The sequence below is a fragment of the Indicator indicator genome, chromosome 9 (assembly GCF_027791375.1).
Source record: "Indicator indicator isolate 239-I01 chromosome 9, UM_Iind_1.1, whole genome shotgun sequence".
Classification (NCBI taxonomy): Eukaryota; Metazoa; Chordata; class Aves; order Piciformes; family Indicatoridae; genus Indicator; species Indicator indicator.
The window spans coordinates 29,746,326-29,769,835 of NC_072018.1; the positions used below are offsets into that span (position 1 = coordinate 29,746,326).

The window sequence follows — 23,510 nt, forward strand, 5'->3', positions numbered from 1 at the left end:
ATCCAGCTTTTCCAGCCTTTATCACTGCTAAGAGGATGAAGGATGGATATTTAACCCAGTAAGTCAAATAAACAGGGAAGTTAGTGGGAAAGGGATTTGCACCCCTGGCTGCAACAGCAGTGCTGTAAAGCAGCAAATTGGGATTAAAGGGGCTGAGATAAATGAGCTTTGGTTAACAAGAAAATAAAAAATATCTGAAGGGAAACTAAATGCTTTAAAATCAAAGGAGGCTCTTCCAGAAGAACCTCACCTCAGCATTAGGGATAGTCTGGCCATTAAAACAGGATAATTAACAGACAACTTGCTAGCATTAGGGAAAATCATGGCATCTGGGGGGAGGGAATGATGCTCTGGGGAAGGTGGAGAAATGTGGGAGGAATTGGGATCCTGGCTTAGATGAGAGGCTTTTCCATCAGCTGATACGCAAGTCCGCAGCCATCATCCCCTGCCCATGATAAAGAGAATCCCAGAATCACAGAATTGTTTTGGTTGGAAGAGACATTTAAGACCACTGAGTCCAACTGTTAACCCAGCACTGCCAGGTCACCACTAAACCATGTCCCTCAGTACCGTATCTACACTGCTTTTCAATCCTTCCAGGGATGGTGACTCTACCACTATCCTGGGCAACTTTTTCCAGGGTTGGACAAACCTTTTTGGGAAGAAGAACCTTTTCAGTAAAGAATAGCTGAGAGGCTGCTTGCTTTGGGCACCCCTGAGATGCTTCTGCTCTTCCCTGGCTGACTGAGCAGTGTTACAGGAAAGAGCACTATGAGCAGCAGGCCCCAATATTACAATTTATAATGGACTAACCAGGCTTTTGCTATTCCCCTGTATCCTTTCCATCAAATCCTAGCCCTAGAGGACTGAGGAGCAGAACATCCCCCTAAAAAGGGGCTCACAGAGAGAATCAAACACAGCAAATTCAACTCCGGCAGGAGAAGCTTGTGTGTCTTAACTCTTCCAAATAATGTAATTTCTCCACCAGAGATTTAAAGCTCAAGTTTGCTAAAGAAAGAGAACTGAAGCAAATGGGAAGCATCAACAACAGGGCAGAAACACATCTCCTTAACTCCATCTTCTCCTAGAGGGATGTCATTTGGGAGGCAGAGGGAAAAGAAGGGCACAGAGGCAGCTGTGGGCATCCAAAACTTATATTAAGTGGAGAGAAAACAGGAGTAGTGAAGTTCTTGTGCTTCTCATTGGTTACATGAAGAGACTGGAGGATGGAGAGGTGGGAATGGAGGGTACATGGTAGGAGCAGGCAAGTCTAACAAGTCCTAGATTTTATTGGCAATGGCAGCTCCAAATCAGCCTGTAACAGAAAACATGTGGAAATAAAACTGTCCTTAGCTGCCCAGCAGCAAAGGGTTGTTCACTCCTCAGAAAATGCATTTTAAGACTCCACAAACACCCTCCAGGCTCTTTTATTAACTCTGACAGCACTTGGTATGGTCCAACATGGAATCCTGATGCTCTCCAGCTGCTTTGGGAGGGATATTTGGAAGAGAAAAGCCATGAAGGAGCCTAAAAAATGTTTGTCTGCTTCCAGCAGTGCAGGAAAGGGGCTTATAAACACATCCAGGCTTGAGTCCTCCCAGCTCTGTGCTCCTCTTTGTGAGTAGAGCACAATTAACAGCACCACCTCATTTAATTAGCAGGACTTTCTGCCCTCTCTGAATGCCAGAGTACCTGGAACCATCACTGATGGCCAGCAAAGGGCCTGCCTGCATCCCTGGCTGGTGAGTGAATCATGCACATGATGCCTGGGCAAAGAGGCAAGCAAAGCTCATCCCATGCTCCAGCACTTTGCTTATTTCAGCTACAGCCACACTCTGCAACGTGCTCCCAGCTCCATCCAAGCAGGCTGGGGTGGCTCTGTACAACAGCTTCTGCATCTCATAGAATCAAAGAATGACAGAATGGCTTTGGCTGGAAAGGACCTTTAAAGGCCATCTAGTCCAACTTCCCTGCTGACTGCAGAGACATCTTCAACTAGGTCAGGTTGCTCAGAGCCCCATCCAAGCTGGCCTGGAATGGTTCCTGGGATGGGGCATCTATCACTTCCCTGGGCAACCTAGCCAATGTTTCATCTCCTGGGAGGATTCTGTGCCTTCCACTAGAGCATCATAGCAGGTAACCGGTTCTAGTGCAGGTTCACTGCCCACCTGCAAGCTCCCATGTGCCTCCCAAAACAAACATCTTGCCTTGGCTCTTCCTGCCTTGGGAGGCATGTTAATTAAATCACAGAATCATAGAATTGTTTTGGTTGGAAAAGACCATTAACCATTAACTCAGCACTGCCAATACCACCACTAAACTGTGTCCCCCTCAGTATTACATCTCCATGTCTTTTCAATCCCTCCAGGGATGGGGACTCTACCACTGTCCTAGGCAGCCTGGTCCAGGCCTGCAAAAACCTTTTGTGGAAGAAATCGTTCCTCATGTCTAACCTAAACCTCCCCTGGTGCAATTTGAGGCTGTTACCTCTTATCCTATCGCTTGCTCCTTGAGAGAAGAGACTAACACTCCCACACTGCTCCAGCCTCCTTTGAGGTTGATGATGGATCTCAAATGGGAGATGATGAGGGAGGACACACTGCCCATTGAGGTGATGACACCGGGCCAGTACATAGTGGAAAGAGCTAAGAAGCTGGATTGCCACTCGCCTGGAGGATCACCCACCATGCCTCCCAAGCCAGCTGAGCCCTTAACCTTATTAAGGGACTTATTGTGCATTTGGTGTCCAGAGCCCTCCGAGGACTCTGTCCTTCACCCTACATCTCCCAGCACCGGGTGATCAGCCCTGCTCTTCGTGTCAGCCACTCTCTTCTCTTTGCTTAAAAAGGATTAAGCTGCCTTATCCCTGTTGCCATCTACCCTGGCTTTCAGCAAGAGGAGATTCTTCTATTCATAGCTGCATGTAATGAATATTTATATGCCCAAATCTCCACTGCAGAGATCTGTCACTGGATTATTCGATTTAATAACGCTTTTAGGATGACTCAAAGGCCTGTATAATTGCTAATCTCAGCCAACAAGAGGGCAAAAGATTGAAAATTCCCTGAGACACCACCCCGACCATGCCCAGAGATGTAGAATTAAGAACCTTTTCACATGGCAACATGCACATGCACTTCTCAGTGAAGCCCACCACTTGCAGTGATGTGCCAGATTTCTTTCTCATTTTTATGCATTTCAGTAAAGCTTCTCACTTTCCCTCCCCTTCCCTTCCCTTCCCTTCCCTTCCCTTCCCTTCCCTTCCCTTCCCTTCCCTTCCCTTCCCTTCCCTTCCCTTCCCTTCCCTTCCCTTCCCTTCCCTTCCCTTCCCTTCCCTTCCCTTCCCTTCCCTTCCCTTCCCTTCCCTTCCCTTCCCTTCCCTTCCCTTCCCTTCCCTTCCCTCCATTGCCTTTAAGATCTGAGCTGTCACAATGAGAAGCATCTGGACAAAAGCGGACAGCACTGGTGCTGGGGAAGGTGGCACTAGCACTGGAGGGGGTGACACCAGTAAAGGAGCAGGTGGCACCAGAACTGGAGAATGTGGCTCCAGCACTGCAAAAGGTGGCACCAGTGCTGGAGGAGGAGGTGTCAGTGCTGAGAAGGTGGCAGCAGCCACTGATCATCTCCCCACACATCTCCCAGCCCCACTACCTTACTGTGAAGGGAGCACACCAGCAGGTTTGGGGGAAGCTGCCCTCAAAATACAACTTGTCAAGAGCATTCCACCAGCACAGGCACGAACAGGTCCACTCACCTGGCCCTGTGTCTCCAGCTTCACCTCCTCTGTGGCAGGAGGTTTGGCGAGCGGCACGGGGGCTGTGTTGCAAGGCTCCATCTGCTCTGTCTTCTCCACCTTCACCTTGACATCATCCAGGCTCAGAGCCGGGGCTGCAGCCAGCTCCTTCTCGTCCTTGTCCAGCAGATAGCGCAGGAGCTGGTGATCCTTGGCATCCTTCTTCTTCAGCGCGTCCGGCTCCAGTTTGACGTCCGGGGTGCCCGGCAGCTGGCTTGGAGCCGTGGGGGTGGGATTTGGGGCGCTCTCCTTCTTCTCGTGCTCCATGCCCAGGGTGGTGATGTCAGATGGGCTGCCCTCCTGAAGGAGTCTGTGCAAAATCTTGTGCCGCTCGGTCAGTGAGCTGTGGGAGGAAGGGCAGGAGCTGCTGGGAGGGTTGCCGGAGCCCAAGGTGCCGGCGGTGCTGGCGCAGGCTAAGGAATCTTTGCAGCTGGTGTCCACGTCGGCATGTCGAAGCTGCTGCTCCGCCGTGGTGGCCAGAAGCTGCACCAGCTTATGGCTGGTGGTCTGGGGGCACTTGCTGTCCCCCTCCGCCAGCCTGTCGCTGGGGTGCAGCATGCCAGAGTCCAGCGGTTTGCTGTCCCCTGAGCCGCTGTCGGACTGGATCATCTCGCTCAGGATGGAGGCAATCTCTTTGCTGTCCTTGGACTCGGCTTTCATGGGCTGCATGGCCAGGCGGCCGGGCGAGCTCTGGGAGCTGAGCTGTCTCAGCACTGGGGGTGGTGTCGAGTAGCCCACCGGCGTGCTGGGACCCTCAGGCAGCCCCTGCATAGAGTTCATGGGGGTGTTGGGAAAGGGTCTGGTGCCACCGGTGCCACAGCTGCCCCCGCTGCCACTGTTGGCCATGCCCACGGGGGAATGCATAGTAGGCATGGTGGGTGAGAAGGGATTGCTGGGCACTCTGGGTCTGGGCACCAGCCCCGGGCTGACCCGATGCCTTGGAGACATGAACTGTGGTGGGGTAATCCCTGGACTATTCATGGGGGAGCTATTGAGGTTCAAAGTGTGGTTACTGTTCTGGGGACCCGCTTGTCCCTGGCTTAAGGCAACATTGGCTCCTATCTGGTTCCCAGGTGAACATCCAAAGCTGGTTTGGCTGGTGCTGGAGTTGCTGTTGTGGAGGCTGGCGCCTGGCTGCTGGTTCACGTTGGTGGCCAACATGCTGCCGTTTGAGGGAGGGATGGAGGGTGGCAGGGTCATGCCTTGCCCTGGGGAGATGCTGGGGTTCAGCGAGGGGCTAACCCGGGGGAGGGACATCGTGGAGTTAGTGTTCTCCTGAGGTGAGAGCATGCCGTGATCCCTGGGGGAGAAGAAAAGGAGAGGAAAATCATAGAATTGTAGAATTGTTTATGTTGGAAAAGACCTTTTAAATCATTGAGTCCAACCATTAACCCTGCACTGCCAGGTCACCACTAAACCATGTGTCTCAGCACCACAGCTACACAGCTTTTCAATCCCTCCAAGGATGGGGACTCCACCATTTCCTTGGGTAGCCTGGTCCAGGCCTTGACAATTCATTCGTTGAAGAAGATATTCTTCATGTCCAACCTAAGCCTCCCCTGGCACAACCAAACGACATTTCCTCTTGTCCTATTGCTTGTTCCTTGGGAGAAGAGACTGATCCTCACCTGGTTCTAACCTCCTTTTAGGAATTGTAGAGAGTGAGAAGGTCTCCCCTCAGCCTCCTTTTCTCCAGGCTAAACAACCCCAGTTCCCTCAGCTGCTTCTTACAAGGGCTCTGCTCTAGATCCTTCACCAGCTTTGTCTGCCCAAACCTTCAGTGTTGCTCAGGCAGCTCCTGCCCTTCCATTCTGCAGAGCTCTGAAGCCCTCAGAGCCCTCAGAGCCCTCGCAAGCTCTGATGGTCTCAGCCTTCCCCTCTCCACCAGCACTTCTGTGTTCATTTCAGTAGCATGGATGAAGTGCAGCAGCTTCAGCATTTCTCCAGAAATCTTGGGTTGTTTGGGACTGCAGCTGCTCACCAGCTAAATCCTGATGGCATCATCTTCTCTGGGATTTACATTCCAGCATGGCCAGAGTAGGACCATGCTCCAACAGCATCCCCCTCCACCCTAGGCCCATCATGTTTCCCCAGGTCCACAGCCTCACCTCTCACTGTCTTACAAGTTTGTCATAGCCTCACCCTCCCCAAATATTTTAAGTTCTCCAGGACAAGGCAGAAATGTGAAGCATGTCTGTAAACCTCCATCTGAACCCCCTGAGCCACCTCTTTGCAAAACAAGAATTATGAAGAGCAGCCATCACGCTGGGTTTCAGTCTCAGCTTCACCTCAGGGATCACATCTCCAAACCAGCACCACAGAACACCAGTGGATCCTCTTCCACTGTAGGGAAGGGCCACTTTGATTGCTGGATGGTTCACCCATCACTGGCACAGCTGGATAGCAGCAAGGTGGGGACATACCTGTCGATGACATGGATGCCCATGATGAAGGGCTGCATCTCTGGGCTGGAGGGGTAGCAGAGCTTACACTTGGTGTGGGCACTCAGAACGGTGCCGTCGCTCAGGGTGAATCGGTACGAGGGGCTGAAGGCCGTGCCACGTGTCATCACTGAAGGAGACAACCAAAAGCACATCAGACAATTGTTTTCTTTAGAAAAGACCTTTAAGATCATCAAGTCCAACTGCTAGCCCAGCACTGCCAGGTCATCACTAAACCATGTCCCTCAGCACCACAGCTACATGGCTTTTCAGTCCCTCCAGGGATGGGGACTCCACCACTGCCCTGGGCAGCCTGTTCCACGGCTTGTCAACCCTTTTGGGGAAGAAATTGTTCCTTGTGTCCAACCGAAACCTTCCCTGGTGCAACTTGAGGCTATTTCCTCTTGTCCTGTCACCTGTTACTTGAGAGAAGCAACCAACCCCCACCTCATTCCAACCTCCTTTCAGGGAGCTGAAGTGAGAAGTTCTCCTGTAAAATAATCATAATTAGACCCTATTTATCTCAATTCTGTATTTCCTAAAAGGTGAGAAGGAATCTCCCAGTTGGAAGAGTTCCTCCACTGCTACTCAATCCTTTCCCCTCTCCCTTTGGCACTTGGGAGATCACTATTGCAGAATTTATTTTTGCAGAAAGCATTTTTCCAGCAAGGAGGACCATGCCCTGGCTTCTCCTTGCAGCTCCAGCTGCTTGTCAAGAGCATGTGCTAGTGAGGAAGAGGAGCTCCTTACCTTCTTGAAAGAGCTGTTTGGCATAAGAAGGCTCTCTGCCCTGTGGCTGGAAGAAAGCGTAGATACATTTCCGCACCAGATCTTCCCAGCCCGTCCTGCCAGCGGCTCTCAGGGAACTGGTGTCAATGGAGATGATTTTACCTGAGCAGAGAGAGGGAGAAGCCACCTTAAGCACAGAATGAGAAATCTCTCAGCACAAATAGGTCCAGAAATGTGGAAAAAGAAACCAAGTCATATTGGAAGCAGTGGCAGGAGCACACAAGGAGGTCCTCCAGAAGGAAGTGGAATTTCAAGAAGTTTCCTCTGAGGCACACAATGACCTCTGCACACTCCTTGGCCAGCCAAAGCAGACACAAAAACCAATAAGAAGCACCTTTGTGTGAAGGGATCCTCACTGCTCTAGGGCTTGGGTCCTCAGATTCACACCCTCACTCAGTGGGACACCCTGGGAGCCACCTTGTCTTCCCCTCCAAGGGTCTTCCAAGCAGGACCTGCCACCTACTTTATTCCTTGACAGAGAATCATAGAACTGTTTTGGTTTTAAAAGGCCTTTAAGATCGTTGAGGCCAACTGTTCACCCAGCACTGCCAGGTCACCACTGAACCATGTCCCTCAGCACTACATCTACATCTCTTTTAAGTCACTCCAAAGGATGGTGACTCCACCACTTCCTGGGCAGCCTGGTCCAGAGCTTGACAACCCTTTGGGGAAAAAAATTGTTCTTCATGTCAAACCTAAATGTTCCCTGGCACAACTTGAAACCATTTCCTCTTGTCCTATTGTTTGTTCCTTGGTAGAAGAGACTGACCCCCATCTCACTACAACCTCCTTTCAGGTAGTTGTAGAAAGCTGCCTCTTCTCCAGGCTAAACAACCCCAGTTCCCTCAGCCTCTCCTCACAAGACTTGTGCTCTAGACCCTTCCCCAGCTTTGCTGCCCTTTTCTCAACATGCTCCAGCACCTCAATGTCATTCTTGGATTAAAGGGCCCAACACTGAAACCAGTATTTGAGCTACAACCTCACCAGTGCCCAGTACAGGCAGGGAGATAATCCTTGCCCTAGCCCTTAATGATCTAAGCCATCTAAGGATGCTGTTGGCCTTTTTGGCCACCTGGGCACACTGCTAGCTCATCTTCAGCTGGCTGTTGACCAACGCCTCCAGGTCCTTTTCTGCTGGGCACTTTCCAGCCACTCTTTCCCCAGCCTGGAGCATTGTGTGGGGGTCATCATTTCAGCTGCAGGAAATCAGATGAGGAGTAAACTCCACTGAGGTGCCTCCAGCAGAGGTGTCAACCACATCGCTCCTACCAGGCAACACTGCCGTTTGCAAAGGACAAGACCATTCTCATGATATGAGGTCCTGCACCACATAAATGTCCTCTGAACCCTGGAGACAACAGCTCCTCTGGAGCTAGGACTCCCCAGCAATGCTGGGTCCTTACCTGTGGTGTCTTGCTTGGTCACAAAGGATTCAGAAGGGGTGACGGCTGCCGGCCGAGGTAATCGTCTTGCAATGCATATCAGACACGACTGGAAATCTGCCCAAGCAGGAGGAGAAGACAGGATCAGGAAGATGAGAATCAGACATTACAACCACCATTCAATATTTTCATTAAAATACCACCACCAGGCTTGATGGCCATGTTCAGCCCTGCAAGTGTTCACCTTAAGCAACCCTCCGGCCCTTCAAAGCAAACAGGCTCCATCTAAACTCTCATAAAATTTGCTGGAATAGAAGTTTCCAGGGCTTGGAGAAATTAATTGTAAAAGCTCCTCAGATCTGGCAGCATCATGCAACAAAAGTCAGCACTGAAAGCCAGCAACTCTCGGCTTCAGGCAAAGTCTTTGGTCATAAAATACCATAATTTATTCCTTCCAGTCATGATCTCCTGTGCAAACCGCAGTGGATTAATCCAGCTAATGCACAAGGAAAGAATGGCTGGGACACAGCAAGGAGAGTCAGGGCAGGAGAGCAGCAGCTCCCATGGTGCTGAGGGAACCCCCTCCTGAGATCTGCCTGCAGGGATCTGGTTCAGTCCCAAAAAGTGCAAGTAGGACCATGGTCTGGCAGTGGTGAAGGCACAAGCTGGGGTAGCAGGCACCCACATCACTTCCCTGGAAGATCCTGCAGCCTCTGGGCTTTGGTGGGTAATAAAATATTGCTCCTTCCTTAAGGAATGCCAACTGTGAGCAGCTCCAGAAGGCCAGGGACCAAGGCTGGAAGGCATCAGCTCAGGAAGTAAGAGGGAGTGAGAAGGTGCAGGGAACTTCAGGTCGCTCCCTTGTGCTGGGCAGTCTGTAACAGGCCAGGAATAACCCATCCCACCAGACACCCCTGGGGGGTGGTGGCTGGCCATCTCCCTGCCTACACTGCCATTACAACTCCAGTCCTCCTCCTGCCTGCACTGCTATCCTCCACCCTAGTCCTCCTTTCTTGCCCTGACGACCTCAGTCCTTCTCCTCCCTGCACTGCCACCCCCATCCCACTCCTTCTCCTGCTTGCACTGCTATACTCACCCCAGCCCTCCTCCTGCCTGCTCTGCTATCCCCACCCCAGCCCTTCTGCCTGCACTGCTGTCCCTCTCCTGCTTGCCCTGCCCACCTCAGTCCTCCTCCTCCCTGCACTGCCATTCCCATCCTATTCCTTCTCCTGCCTGCACTGCTGTCCCCATCCCATTCCTCCTGCCTGCACTTCTATCTCCATCTCAGTCCTCCTCCTACCTGCACCGCTATCCCCACCCCATTCCTCCTGCCTGCCTTACCTTCCCCACTCTGAATGCAGGAGCAGAAGCTGAGGATGCTGTCCCCTACCTTCTCCTTCCTCCTTGAAGGACTTGGGCTGGGAGACAGTGAAGCACTGCATGACCTCATAGCGCTGTCGAGCCTCCTGGTTCTCGGCGCCAGGCTCGTCAGGCGGCCGGATCAGCATCCTGCAGCTGAAGGTGTGACTGTTGCGCCTGGTTGCTTCTTGAGGCCAAGGAACTCCATTTACTGTGGATGGAGAAAGGAGTAGAAGACATGGTAAGAGCTGCACCATGCACACATCCCACATGACTTCATAGAATCACAGAATATTCTGAGCGGGAAGGGACCTTTAAAGGTCATCAAGTCCAATCAAGGGACATCTGCAACTAGAGCAGGATGCTCAGAGCCCTGTTCCAACTCGGGATGAGGTGCATCTGACACCTCTCTGGACCACCTAGGACAATGTCTCACCACCCTCAGCATAAACAATTTCTTCCTTATATCTGATCTAAATCTCCCCTCTTTTAGTTTAAAAACATCATGCCTTGTCCTGCACAACAGGCCCTGCTAAGAAGTCTGTCTCTAGCTTTCCTCTAGGCCCTTTTAAGTACAAGAAGGCTTCAAGAAGGTCCATCTGGATCCCTTTTTTCTCCAGGTTTAACAACCCCAACTCTCTCGGCCTGTCCTCACAGCACAGGAATTCCAGCCCTCAGATTGTGGCCTCCTCTGGACCTGCTCCAACAGGTCCATGTCTCTCCTGTGATGAGGACCCCAGAGCTTGATACAACACCACAGACAGGGTCTCACCAGAGCAGAGCAGAGGGGCAGAATCCCTTCCCTCGACCTGCTGGCCACACTGCTTTGTGTGCAGCCCAGGATGCAGTTGGCTTCTGTGCTGTGAATGCACATTGCTGGCTCCCGTCCAGCTTTTCACCCATTAGCAGCCCCAAGTCCTTCTCCACAGGGCTGCTCTCCATCCCTACATCCCACAGCCTGGGCTGATACTGGGGCTGCCTTGACTCAGGTGCAGGACCTTGCACTTGGTCGTGTTGGACTTTCCAAGGACCTCTTGAATAAGGGGACAGAAGGAAAAGCAATGGCATGGGAGAAGAAAGCAACTCTCTGCTGAGGTCAGGCATGAACTAAGATCACAGCCAGGGTCAGAGCTGTCTTTGACAGCCCCTGGGGTTCCTTTGGACCTGCTGAAGTCTCTGAGCCCAGGCCCTAAGAGCAACTAGAACCCCAGCTGAGATCAGCACATCGACATGAGAGTCCTCTCATTGACATTAATGGTTACTCCTTACATTGCTGGTAGGTGGCTGTCAATCTCCATCTAATGAGCAGGGAAACTGAGGCACAAGCTTTCTAAGCCAATTCCAGAGCCTGGGAGGGCTCCTGCCTCTTGCTGGTGTGCTTGAATTCTCCACAAAAGTGATGCTCATGGGGCTGTTCCAGCAAGTCCAGCTGAGCATCTCCATAGAACTGTGTTTTTTTTCCCTTTGCTTCCTCCCCATTTCCAGGGTAAGTGAGCAGTGACACCTGGTACTGCAGCAGCAAAACCCTTCCTCTTTGATGTATTTTTCTCTAACCTGGCTTTCCCAAAAGCCTCTGGGCATCAGTAGGCTGATTTTTTTTATCTTTGTGGATATTCATATTCAACCCAAGGGATTTTGCCACCAGCAGCTTTCATGTAACTTCATCTCCAAGAAGAGCTGAGGGGCTTGTAAGACTCAAGGAAAGAGAAAATATCCAGCCTTAAACTGGGTAACCACACGGAAAAGGCCATGCCTGAAGCTCTGTAGGTGTGTGCTCATAGACTTAGGTGGTTTAAGACATCATCATATTTATCCAGAAGGAAGACAAGTGTGAATTTCAACAAAACACATCATTTGAAATCAAGCTACTTGGAAAAGGCTCATCTGCTCCTGTGTTTCTCCAAAGGTGTGACTAGATGAAGGATTAGTGATGCCTCACCCACCTCAGCCACCCTGAGGATGTTCATTTCCAGTCAATGAATAAAACCTCCTTCTTCAGTTGCTTCAAATACTCTACAAATGCCTTCACCACGCAGTGATTGATGTCTCCAGAGGTCCCTTCCAACCCCTACCACTCTGTGATTCTGTGATGCTTCCTCCCACCCTCACAACTACTCATTTTCCTGGCACAGGGAACAACCACCAGCTCATTGCTTGCACTGTGATCTCTTTTCACATGCCAAGGTGTGGCACATATCCATGCCGGACACTTGGGCTCTGAAATCAGTTGGGGACAACCCTCCTCCAGCTGGGAGGACAACCTAAATGAACTGGGATAGGCCCAGTCTCTCTTAGCAAACATCTCAAAGTTCTCCTCCTTGTTTTCCTAAAGGTGCTATGTGTCCCCCTCACTTCAGGCAGATGAGTCAGGTCTGCCACCCACAAGCTAAAGTCAAAGGAGAAAGTTTTCTTAGAAGATAAAGGCAAAGGGAAGGTGACCTCAATGCTTTTATCCACCACCTGCTTACTGAAAAATAGAATATTGATATCTCACAGAATCCAAGCCTGGTGGGGGCTGGAAGGAACCTCTGGAGATCACAGAGTCCAAAACCCCCCTGTGAAAGCAGGGTCACCCAGAGCAGGTTTCCCAGGATCATGTCTTGGCAGGTTTGGAATCTCTGTGGAGAAGGGGACCTCACACAACCTGTCTGGGCAGCCTCTTCCAAGGCTCTGGCATCCTTACAGGAAAGTTTTTCCTCCTGTTCAGATGGAACCTCCTGCATTCCAGTTTGTGCCCACTGTCCCTTGCCCTGTTGCTGGACACCAATGAAAAGAGTCTGGGTCCATGATGTTGCTCCCTGCCCTTTAGATCTCAATGAGCATTAAGAAGATCCCCTCTCCATCTGCTCTTCTCCAGGCTAAACAGCCCCAGGTCTCTCAGCCTTTCCTCCTCACAGAGATGCTCCAGTCCCTTCAGCATCTGTAGCCTCTTTTGGACTCTCTCCAGTGGTTCCTTGTCTCTCTGGAACTGGGCAGGCTAGAACCGGACCCAGGACTCCAGATGTGGCCTCACTATGGCAGAGTAGCAGGGGAGGAAAACCTCCTCGACCTGATGGCCACAAGGTTCTTCATGCACCTCAAGAGACCACTGGCCTTCTTGGCCACAAGAGCAGATTGTTGCCTCTTGGTGAATTTGTCCACCAGCACTCCCAGGGCCTTCTCTGTGAAGCTGCTTTCCACCAGGTCAACCCCTAACCTGTACTGGTGCATGAGGTTATTCCTCCCTACATTCAAGACCCTGCACTTGCCCTTGTTGAACTTCATGAGGTTCCTCTTTGGCCAACTCTCCAGCCTGTCCAGGTCCCACTGAATGGCAGCACAGCCTGTTGGGGTGTCAGCCACCCCCCCAGCAAAATTTCACTGGGCAAAGGTTTATGGATTGTTACCTGGGTTGAGTCTCTCTCTCAATTTGCCAGTAAACAACAATACACACAACAGTGAAGCTGAGGCCAGTTTCGCTGAATGCAGAGCTGTGTTTCTGACACCCCTGTCCAAGCAGCAGCTGATAGGAAACTGACTTCAGGGGGTTTCTTACCTAGAGATTTTGGCAACAAGTTCTTGACAAACTCAGCATGATCCCCCACGTGCAGGATGCTGTAGACACTGGTGTTCATCAGCTCCTCCTGGTTGTAACCCAGGTAGCTGGTCACGTTCTCAGAGACGAAGACGATCCTCCCTTCGCGGTTCACAACGAAGAAGAAGCCATCCAGGGCCTGTAAGGGGAACAAACCAGGACAACGTGTGTGCCAGTGTGTGGCAATGTGTCCCAGAGCAAGGCAGGATGCAACCTGAGACTGCCTCCTGCACCTTGGCTTCTTCCCCACTCTATACGATAGCAGTGATCAAATGACTCCACGTTTGCTTGAACACAGAATCTCAGAACGGTTTGGATGGGAAGTACCTTTGAAGGTCATCTAACCCAATCCCCCCTGCAGTCAACATCTTCAATCAAATCAGGATGCTCAGAGTCCCATCCAACCTCAGATGGGGCTTCTACCACCTCTCTGGGAAACCTGGGCCAGGGTCTCACCACCATCAGCATAAATAATATTCTCTTTCTCTCTATTCTCCCCCCTCTGTTAGCTTAAAACCACCACCCCTTGTCCTGTCACAACAGGCCCTGTTAAAAAGTCTCTCTCTAGCTTTCTTAATAGGCCCCTTTAAACACTGCAAGGCTTCAAGAAGTCTCTCTGGAATCTTCTTTTCTCCAGGCTGAACAACCCCAACTCTCTCAACCTGTCCTCAAGGCAGAGGCGTTCCAGCTCTTGGATTATTTTTGTGGCCTCCTCTGGACCTGTTGCACCAGGTTCATGTCTCTTCTGTGCTGAGGACCCAAGAGTTGGACCCAACACTGCAGGGTGGGGGTCTCACCAGAGCAGAGCAGAGGGGCAGAATCCCCTCCCTCAACCTGCTGACCACACTGCTTTGGATGCAGCCCAGGATGCAGCTGGCTTCTGTGCTGTGAGTGCACACTGCCAGTCCCTGTCTGGCTTTTCACTCACCAGCACCCCCAAGTCCATCTTCCCAGGGCTGCTCTCCATCTCTTCATCCCCCTGCCCTGGGCGATACTGGAGGTTGCCCTGACCCAGGCACAGGTCCTTGCACTTGGCCTTGTTGAACCTCAGGAGATTCACAGGGGCCCACTTCTCAAAGCAGTACAGATCCCTCTGAGGGGATCCCATCCCTCGGGTGTGTCAACTGAACCACTCAGCCTGGTGTCCTCTATAAACTTGCTGAGGGTGCACTCAATCCCACTCTGTCATCAATGAAGATACTAAACAGCACTGTTCCAGTACTGAAGCCTGGGGGACACCATTTGTCACTGATCTCCATCTGGACATCAAGCCATTGACCACTGCCCTCTGGATGTGACCATCCATCCAGTCCCTCATCCACCAAATACTCCATCCATGGAATTCGTGTCTCTAGTCTGCAATCTCCTCTACTGGGGACATCCCTGACACTAAGAACCGTGCCAGGAGAGGAGAAACAATCATTTTCCAAGGGCCAGAGCAGTCAGGAAGCCTCTAATTTGGTCAACTGCTGAAATTAAGCATCTGCCTGATTTGCCTAATTACAGCCCAAGAATGACAGAGCCTTTGGAGCGTGCAGAGGGCAGGGGTTTGTCGTGCATGTGGCAAATCAGCCCTGCCATCGAATGCAGGAGGACAGGCGTGACCAGACCCACCCATACAACACGGGGAAAGCTGCTTATTCTAATGAGGACATCATCAAGGTTTTTAATTCACTGCCATGGTGTGGGGAGGAGAATGCTTTCTGGTGCTGTGAAGAGCTCAGCGCTGCAGAGCCCTCCTGAGGAGCCCCTGAGCAGGAGAATTGCTGATTTACGCTCTCCCAGGCATGGATCACCTGAAATGTTTCATCTAGGCGGGATCTCCTTTTTCTGGAGTCTTATTCCTACTTATCCTTCTTATCAACAGCAAGCTCTAGTGGACCATGATCCTGCAACTACCAGGCTCACAGAATCAGAATCATAGAATTGTGGTGGTGGGAAGAGACCTTTAAGATCATTGAGTCCAACCATTAACCCAGCACTGCCAGGTCACCACTAAACTGTGTTCCTCAGCACCACATCCTATGTCTTTTCAATCCCCCCAGGGATGGTGACTCGACCACTTCCCTAGGCAGCCAGTTCCAGGGCTTGACAACCCTTTTTGGGAGGAAATCGTTCCTCATGTCCAACCTAAGTCAACTCTGGAACAACTTGAGTCTTGTGGGGAAGGGGGACAGGGAGGGATTGGAACTGTTGTAGGGATCACAGAGTTTTGAGGAGGGGACAGAGGGAGGGATTACATCTGTTCCAGGGATCAGATGGTTACGCGAACTGTTTTGTTCTCCATTTTTCCATTAAAATTCTTTTAACCAGAAACTCTCCCTGCCTGAATGGCATGGGGAAGGAGTGCAGAAGCTACCAGGAACTGGCACCGCAGAGATGCAAAAGCATAACAGACACCCAAATCAGATCCAACAAGCCCTGAAGGGCACCAAGCCATCCTCAGGTCTTAGTCACCCCGAGCTGCGAGGGCAGTCATAGAGGATGACTCCCCTGGGCAGCAGGGGAAACAGCCCCTTGGCAAGGGGAGGCAGGAGAGATGTGTCTGTGCAAGACTCACAGTCACAGCCCCACCCATAAAGCAGCACTAACCCCTGCAACTCTGGACACCATCTTCCCACTCTGGGGCTTTACCTGATCCCAACCCCACCATGTTCCCCACGTCGCACTGCAGCCCCACAGAGGGCTCCTCCAGGACACAGGGTCAGACAGCAGGTGTCTCCCTGCACAGGGTCTCCCTGCCTTAAGCAGAGGTAAGAATGCTGTGGGGCACTGTTTAAAAGGTCTCACAGAAGTCCAGGTAGATGACATCCACAGATCTTCCCTCGACCACTGATCATAGAATCACAGAATGATTGATTTGTTTAGGTTGGAAAAAAACTTGAAGATGATCATCAAGTCCAACCATTAACTCATGAGAGCAGACCAGAGGGGTAGAATCCCCTCCCTCCCCCTGCTGCCCATGCTGCTTTGGATGCAATCTAGGAGACAGCTGGCTTCGGCTGCAAGTGTACATTGCTGGTCCTGTCCAACTTTTCACCCAGCAGCACCCCAGGTCCTCCTCTGCAGGGCTGCTCTCAATCCCATCATTCCCCAGACTATACTGACAGTGAGAGGTGCCCCAACCCAGCTGCTGGACTTTGCACTGACCACAACCCTCTGAGCTCTCTCTCTCTCAGCCAGTTCTCAATCCACCTCACCATCCACTCATCTAACCCACACTTCCTAAGCTTGCCTACAAGGATGCTGTGGGAGATGGTGTTGAAAGCCTTGCTGAAGTCAAGGTAGACAATGTCCACTGCTCTCCTCTCATCTATCCATTTGGATTCTTTAAGCACTTAAAAAGTAAAAAGAAACAAAAAAAAACCCATGTAGCAGAAAGAAATCTTTTGTCAAAATTGTTCTGGCAGATTTGCTGTAATTTTCCTTCTTCCCAGCTGTTGCCAAGACAACCAGCCTTCCCATTCTGGGCACCCAAAAAAAAAAGGCCCAGGCTGGATAGTAAACCCTACCTAGACCCTTCTCCCCAGGTGACACTGATTTTGGGGTGCAGGGCAGCAGAGAAGGGGCAGAGGAGCTTCGAGGTAGCAGCCAATGGGGGGACAGCTTGCATACCTCCCTGACACCCTTCATTCCTTCAGCAGCAACACTGAGCATTTATCCATGGTTTAAACTGTTTCCACTGAGACACTGGCCAAGGCTGCCCAGGAAAGTGGTAGATGCCCCATCCCTGGAACCATTCCAGGCTAGGCTGGGGCTCAGAGCAACCTGATCTAGTTGAAGATGTGCCTGCTGGGTAGGGTTGGACTAGATGACTTTTAAAGTTTACTTCCAACTCAAAAGATTCTGTGAGCCTATGGAGTTCCTGTTTGTGTGTACCCACACCTACACAGCTTTGAAAGCCCTTCAGGGATAGGGACTCTACCACTGCCCTGGGCAGCATGGTCCAGGCCTTGGTAAACCTCTCAGGGAAGAAATTGTTTGCCATGTCCAAATCAAACCTCTCCTGTTGCAACTGGAGGATGTTTCCTCTTGTCCTATCTCCTGTTCCTTGGGAGAAGAGGCCAACAGCCACCTTGCTCCAACCTCCTTTCAGGGACTTGTAGAGAGTGAGAAGGTCTCTCCTGAGCCTCCTTTTCTCCAGGCTCAACAATCCCAGTTCCCTCAGATGCCCCTCACAAGCCTTGTGCTTCACTTGCAGTGTCCTGACACTGTTCAGTGTGTGTACACAGAAACAGGGAGCCTCCTCCTCATCCCCCCTTATTCTCCAGAGGATAGGAGGGTTCAAACCTATTGAAAACCACCCATCACATCCTCTAACTCACCTGAAAATAGGGCTAGGGCTTTGGCTTGATCCCTATTTAGAAGCAACTCAATATTTAATGTTGCTATTATGAAGATACCCGTAACAGCTTCAACTTAAGGAAGTCCAAGCTCCCTCAGACTTGGGTAAGACTCATGTTCCAAATGACTTACTGAAGCAAAGGACTAAAATCAGTCTACCTCCAATGCAGACCAGGAACACCATCAGGCTTAGAGCACCCCAACTGCTTCCTCCTCTTTATTTCGTGTTCTTGGTGCACTGCTTTGTTTTGGGCAGCAACGGGAGCCTGGCAGCATCATCAACAATATTTAACACCTACCTCCAGAAGCAGAGGTCCCAGAGACTCCTTCTCAATCACCCCTTGGCTGCTAGATGAGATGTCAGACTTCTGGACTTCATCATCAGCTGTTTTCTCTGTAAAAAAGGAAAAGGGATATTTCAGGCAAGAAAAAAAAGTAATTTTACTGGTGAATTATTACCAATAATAAACAAAACACTTAGCAGACAGGCAATGGATGATGCACATGAAAAGACTCCAGGATTTTCATTTGCTCCCTCAGTCTCGTGAAGACAAAATGTAATTTCCAATTATTTATTAATTATTATAAAAAGAAAGGCACTAATTAGATAACAATCTACCACAAGCAGGAAGGAAAAACCCCATCTTAGGCAGAAGCCTGTAGAAAGAGGCATCCAAAGTCAACATTTTTAAAAGGAAATGGGATATCCAGTGTGACACAAGCTGCAGTATTTCATCTGGAACTTCTCGGACAACACTTTAAGGAATAACTGCTGGGAGGAATTCACAGAGAATAGGCTGTGCCAAAGGAAACCTGCCAGAGAAAAGAAGAACAGCTCCTGCCACTGATCACAGAATCCCAGAATCCCAGCACAGTGGGGTTTGGAAGGAACCTCTGGCGATCATCTAGACCAACACACCTGCTAAAGCAGTCACTGAGATATTGGTTGACACCTGGCTGAAAAATAGCCAGCAGTGTGCCCTGGTGGCCAAGAAGGCCAACAGCATCCTGGCTTGGATCAGCAACAGTGTGGCCAGCAGGACTATGGGTGGGATTGTCCCCCTGTGCTGAACACTGATGAGGTGTTTGAATACTGGGATCTTTTGAATACTGGGATCAGTTTTGGGCCCCTTCTTCCAAGAAGGACATTGGGGTGCTGCAGCATGTCCAAAGATAGGCAATGAAGTGCCCTTCTAGATGATCTTTAAAGGTCCCACCCAAACCATTCCATAATTCTATGCTTTCTCTGGATAAATATCCACTGAGCTTGAACAGCATTGTGTATCTTGAAGGTGCAAGCCAAGAGCTTTGTAGGATTGCTGGAGGTTTCTAGGACAGCTGGAGGTTTAGTGCTCATCTGTCTTGACACTGGTCTCCATTTCTGATCATCCCAGCACCAAGGGAGATAGTTCCTCACCTCATCTGTCAGCAAAAGCCAAATTGCATTTGCTGTTTTGCAGCTCGTCAGACACAAGGTTTATTACTCCGCATCAAATCGTGTTTGCACAACGTACAGATGTGTCACTTGAAACTCCTCACCTCTGTGTCCTCCCAGGACTCATCTGTCTTCAAGCTCACTTTGGATGTTCCTCTTTCCTGACTTTGTCCTTCATCCCATGCACTGCTCCCAAAGCAGCTTTGAGAAGAGTGAGACTGGAAGAGCATTTGCTTAACGTTTGCTCTTGCAGAGGTGGCTGCCAGCTTGCCCTAACCCTTTATGGGGCAATCTCTGTCTCTGCTTCCCCCTCACCCAGCAGATCTTTGCTCTTCAGAAAGTCAGTCAACCAAAAATGATTGTCTCTTCACCTCTACAGGAACAGCCCCAAACCAAAAGGCAACATGAACCCCATTTCAAGCACATGTGCACAGGTTTTGAATACTCAAGCAATGGGCTGGCTTCAACTCTGACCCCTGCATCCAGCTTCGGACCCCCTTGGGCTGCTCATCTCATCTCCACAGATCTCAGTTTCTCCTGTTTCAAGTAGAAACCAGAGTTCATCCCACCCAATTTCCTCCAACCCAGCCTGGTTAAAGCCTGGAGATGTCATATGAATGCTCACAATCCCAAAGTCACCACAGACCCATAAAACAGAGTCATACAATTGTTCTGGTTTTGGTTGGAAGAGACCTTTAAGATCATTGTGTCCAACTGTTAACCCAGCACTGCAAGGTCACCACTAAACAATATCCCTCAGCATCATATCTCCATGGCTTTTTAATCCCTCCAGGGACTCTACCACTTCCCTGGGCAGCCTTGTCCAGGGCTTGACAACCCTTTCAGGGAAGAAATTGTTTCTCATGTCCAACCTAAGTGCATCTTGGGGCCATTTCCTCTTATCGTGTCATTTGTTCCTTGGACTGATCCCCACCTCACTTTAACTTCCTTCCAGGGAGTTGCAGAGAGTGAAAAGGTCTCCTCTCAGCCCCCTTTTCTCCAGGCTACACCACCCCAGTTCCCTCAGCTGCTCCTCGTAAGAATTGTGCTCTGGACCCATCAATAGCTTTGTTGCTCTTTTCCAGACATGCTCTAGCACCTCGGTGTGCTTCATGGAGTTAGTGGCCCCAAACTTAACCCAGTATTTGAGGTGTGGCCTTACCAGTGCTGAGTACAGGGTGACTATCACCACCCTGGTGTTGCCTTAGCTCACCAAGGTTAGCTTCAACCTACATTGCTTTCACATTCCGTGATGGTTCACCAACTGGTAGTTTTCTCTTCCAGGACTCCTAATGGACCTCCGAAAGTGTATCTGTCCAAGCCTCTAGGCAAAGTGTATGACAGCATCAGGAATACAGATGAAGATCTAAGACACCTGCCCCTGCTTTGACCAGCAAACATCACTCTCTTTGCCAAAGTTCACATGGCAAACCGTTTTTCTGTTTCTGATAAAACCCTTGAGCATGGTGAGGAGTGCAGAGCAAACGGCACTGCCGCTGAAGCAGAAGGAAAGGGGTGTACTGCTCTGTGTCTTCACACCTTTTGAGTTAAACATTCATGGTGTCAAGATGTTTTCAGTAAAAAAGGCTGCTTGTCTGAACAATGGCAGGAGAAATTATACGGTGCTGAGTGATGCAAAATTAATGAGCACTGAAGGCTGACAGGAAAGAACAGGCACAAGTTGCCAGGACTTTGCTAGAGTCAACGTTGAGATCAAGCAGGTGGAACATCTCCATCTTGCTGGGGAAGGAATAAAGGGGGGGAAAGACTTCTACCACAAATGTGGGGAATTTAATTTGCTCCAAACCTCTGCCAACTCTGCAAAGCCAAAGCTGCAGAGGTAAGAAAGGGCTACAGGAATTTTCTCTCCAGATTTAGTTCAGCCCTGGCATGGCCTTCATCCTCCTGCATACATCGCAGCACCATCGTAATGATGTGACTTAATTCTGCCACCCTGCTCTGCTCTGGTGAGACTTCACCTGGAGAACTGTGTCCAGCTCTGAAGCCCTCAACACATCGAGCTGTTGGAGTGGATCCAGAGGAGACCACAGAAATACTTAGAGGGCTGCAACCACTCTGCTGTGAGGACAGGCTGAGAGATCTGGAAGAGAAGACTCCAAGAAAACCTTACTGCAGCCTTTCAGCACTTAAAGGGGCCAGTAAGAAAGCCGGGGACAGACTGTTTGGCAGGGCCTGTTGTGACAGGACAAGGGGTGACTGTTTCAAACTGAAAAGAGGGGAGATCCAGTCTAGATTGAAGGAAGAAATTGTTTAACCTGAAAGTGCTGATGCACAGCCCAGATTGCTTGAGAGGGGGTAGATGCCTCATCCCCGAAGACACTCAGTTTCAGGCTGGACAGGGCTGTGAGCAACCTGCTCTGGTTGAAGATGTCTCTGCTGACTGCAGAAGTGTTGCACTGGATGACTTTTAAAGGTCCTTTCCCTCCCAAATCATTGTATGAGTCTAATTTTGCAAAGAATTATTAGACTCATTTCTCAAGATGTAACATCCTGAAGCTCTGGTAGGCTGCACACTAAAGTTCATGAGAAGTTGCTTTAAAAAAATCCACCTGTGGAACCTGTTAAAGCAGCTCACACAGTGCAGGCATGTCAAAGATGTGAGCTGCACCAGCAAGGAGACGTCTGCCACAGTGTGCAGACAATGAACAGCTTGAGCACAATGAGGAGGAAACTGATGCTTCCCATGCAAGGAGTTCAACGTCCCCCATGGCCTGGCTCCTCCAAACCTGTTTGCCTTCTTGGCCACCTGGGCACACTGCTGGCTCAAATGAACAAAGGGGTGGCTGTAACACATATGTCTAGAGGTGCAAGTGCCACATGCAGGCTTTCTATGCTTCCCTATGAGGATGTGTCAAAGGCAGTGTCAAAAGCTTTCCTGAAGACAAGCTTAGCAGAGGCAAAACCCTGCTGGGATTCCATCCCAAGGTTAGAAGAATATCAAAACGTGTTTTGTCCATCTCTATGAAGGGTAAGAAGGAAAAGGGCTGTAAAGAAAGGGGTGAGTTTTTCCTCCTACTTTCCTGCTTCTCTTAAAAATGAGACTGAATCACAGAGATAAAAAGAAAGAAAAAGAGGAACAAAAATCTAATCCAGAAGAGCAGAAGGCAAGAGGAGGAGTGATTTCTACAGGTGGTTTATGACTCTCCACATGATCCATACGCCTGTTCCATCCTATCAGATCCTCTCCTTACAGTGAGGTGCTAAAGGATTTATTAGTTCTTGACAGTGTGAGATGCTTAAAAGCTCGAGGATGCAATAACCAAATGTTCACTTGTTAAAGCGAAGGCGCTGCTCGGAGAGGTCTCGGCAGCTCTTCGCAGGCTCCCCTTCCCCTCGGTCTATTTTTAAGCTGCCAGATAGATTAAAACTGTCAGAGCAGGGATGAGAATTTTATTGACGTGCTTTGTAGGTGGTAGGGCTCCATAAAATAAACATACAGAGAGGATGCTCCCTGGAGCTGCTGCACAGGCTGAGATTTTTATAGCCCTGAACTGGGGGAGTTGGTATCTGAAATCAATCTCTGATATAAAACAGGTCCCGGAGGATATGGAGAGGGAGACTCTTCACAGCCATCTGCAGGGACGCGATCCGTTTAACGCTGCGCGATGAGACCGGACCACGGGGAACGGCAGGGCGTGAAATTCCCCCACTCCCTGCCAACAAACTTGTCAGCCCCCATGCACGAGGGGCAATTAATGACTCTGCTAATGGGGAGGTCTTAAATAGGGGCAGTGCCCAGGATGGGGCAGGAGACCCATGTGGATGAAGGGGAAACAAAATATGGATTTGGCATTAAATCATGCTTGACCAATCTGATGGTCTCCTGTGGTGGTGTGGCTGGCTGGGTAGACGGGGGCAGCGCAGTGGATGTTGTCTATCCCAACTGAAGCAAGGCGTTTGATACTGTCTCCTACAACATTCTCATGAGAAAGTTTAGGAAGTGTGGGTTGGATGAATGGACAGTGAGGTGGGCTGAGAACTGGCTGAACTACAGAGCTCAGAGGATAGTGATTGGCAGTACAGGGTCTAGTTGGAGCTTGGGGTGTTCCCCAGGGGGTAAGGACTGGGTCCAGTCTTGTTCAACATCTTTATCAAAGACCTGGATGAAGTAATGGAGTGGATCCTCTGCAAGTTTGCTGATGATATAAATTGTGAGGAGTGGCTGACACCCAGTCAGGCTGTGCTGCCATTCAGCAAGACCTGGACTGGCCAAAGAGAAACCTCATGAAGTTCCACAATAGCAAGGGCAAGGACCTGCACCTAGGGAGGAATAACCTCATGTACCAGTACAAGTTGGGGGCTGACCTGCTGGAAAGCAGCTTTGTGGTAAAAGATCTGGGAATCCCGGTGGACAACAAAATGACCACGAGCC

At 50.3% G+C, this 23,510-nt stretch overlaps 1 protein-coding gene across 3 annotated transcripts in view; it reads right to left on the reverse strand.

The window, feature by feature from the left end:
- The window catches only part of NCOA1 (nuclear receptor coactivator 1), a 68,103-nt gene that overhangs the window by 23,895 nt on the left and 20,698 nt on the right, over window positions 1–23,510 (reverse strand). For all 3 annotated transcript variants that reach the window (XM_054383398.1, XM_054383397.1, XM_054383399.1), the window contains exons 3-10: window positions 20,383–20,394; window positions 17,982–18,067; window positions 13,300–13,477; window positions 9,796–9,975; window positions 8,427–8,522; window positions 6,985–7,125; window positions 6,217–6,364; window positions 3,755–5,093 (exon numbers count right to left, since the gene is read on the reverse strand). In XM_054383398.1, coding sequence (XP_054239373.1) covers window positions 3,755–5,093; window positions 6,217–6,364; window positions 6,985–7,125; window positions 8,427–8,522; window positions 9,796–9,975; window positions 13,300–13,477; window positions 17,982–18,067; window positions 20,383–20,394 — 2,180 coding nt within the window. The remainder of the gene's footprint in view (window positions 1–3,754; window positions 5,094–6,216; window positions 6,365–6,984; window positions 7,126–8,426; window positions 8,523–9,795; window positions 9,976–13,299; window positions 13,478–17,981; window positions 18,068–20,382; window positions 20,395–23,510) is intronic.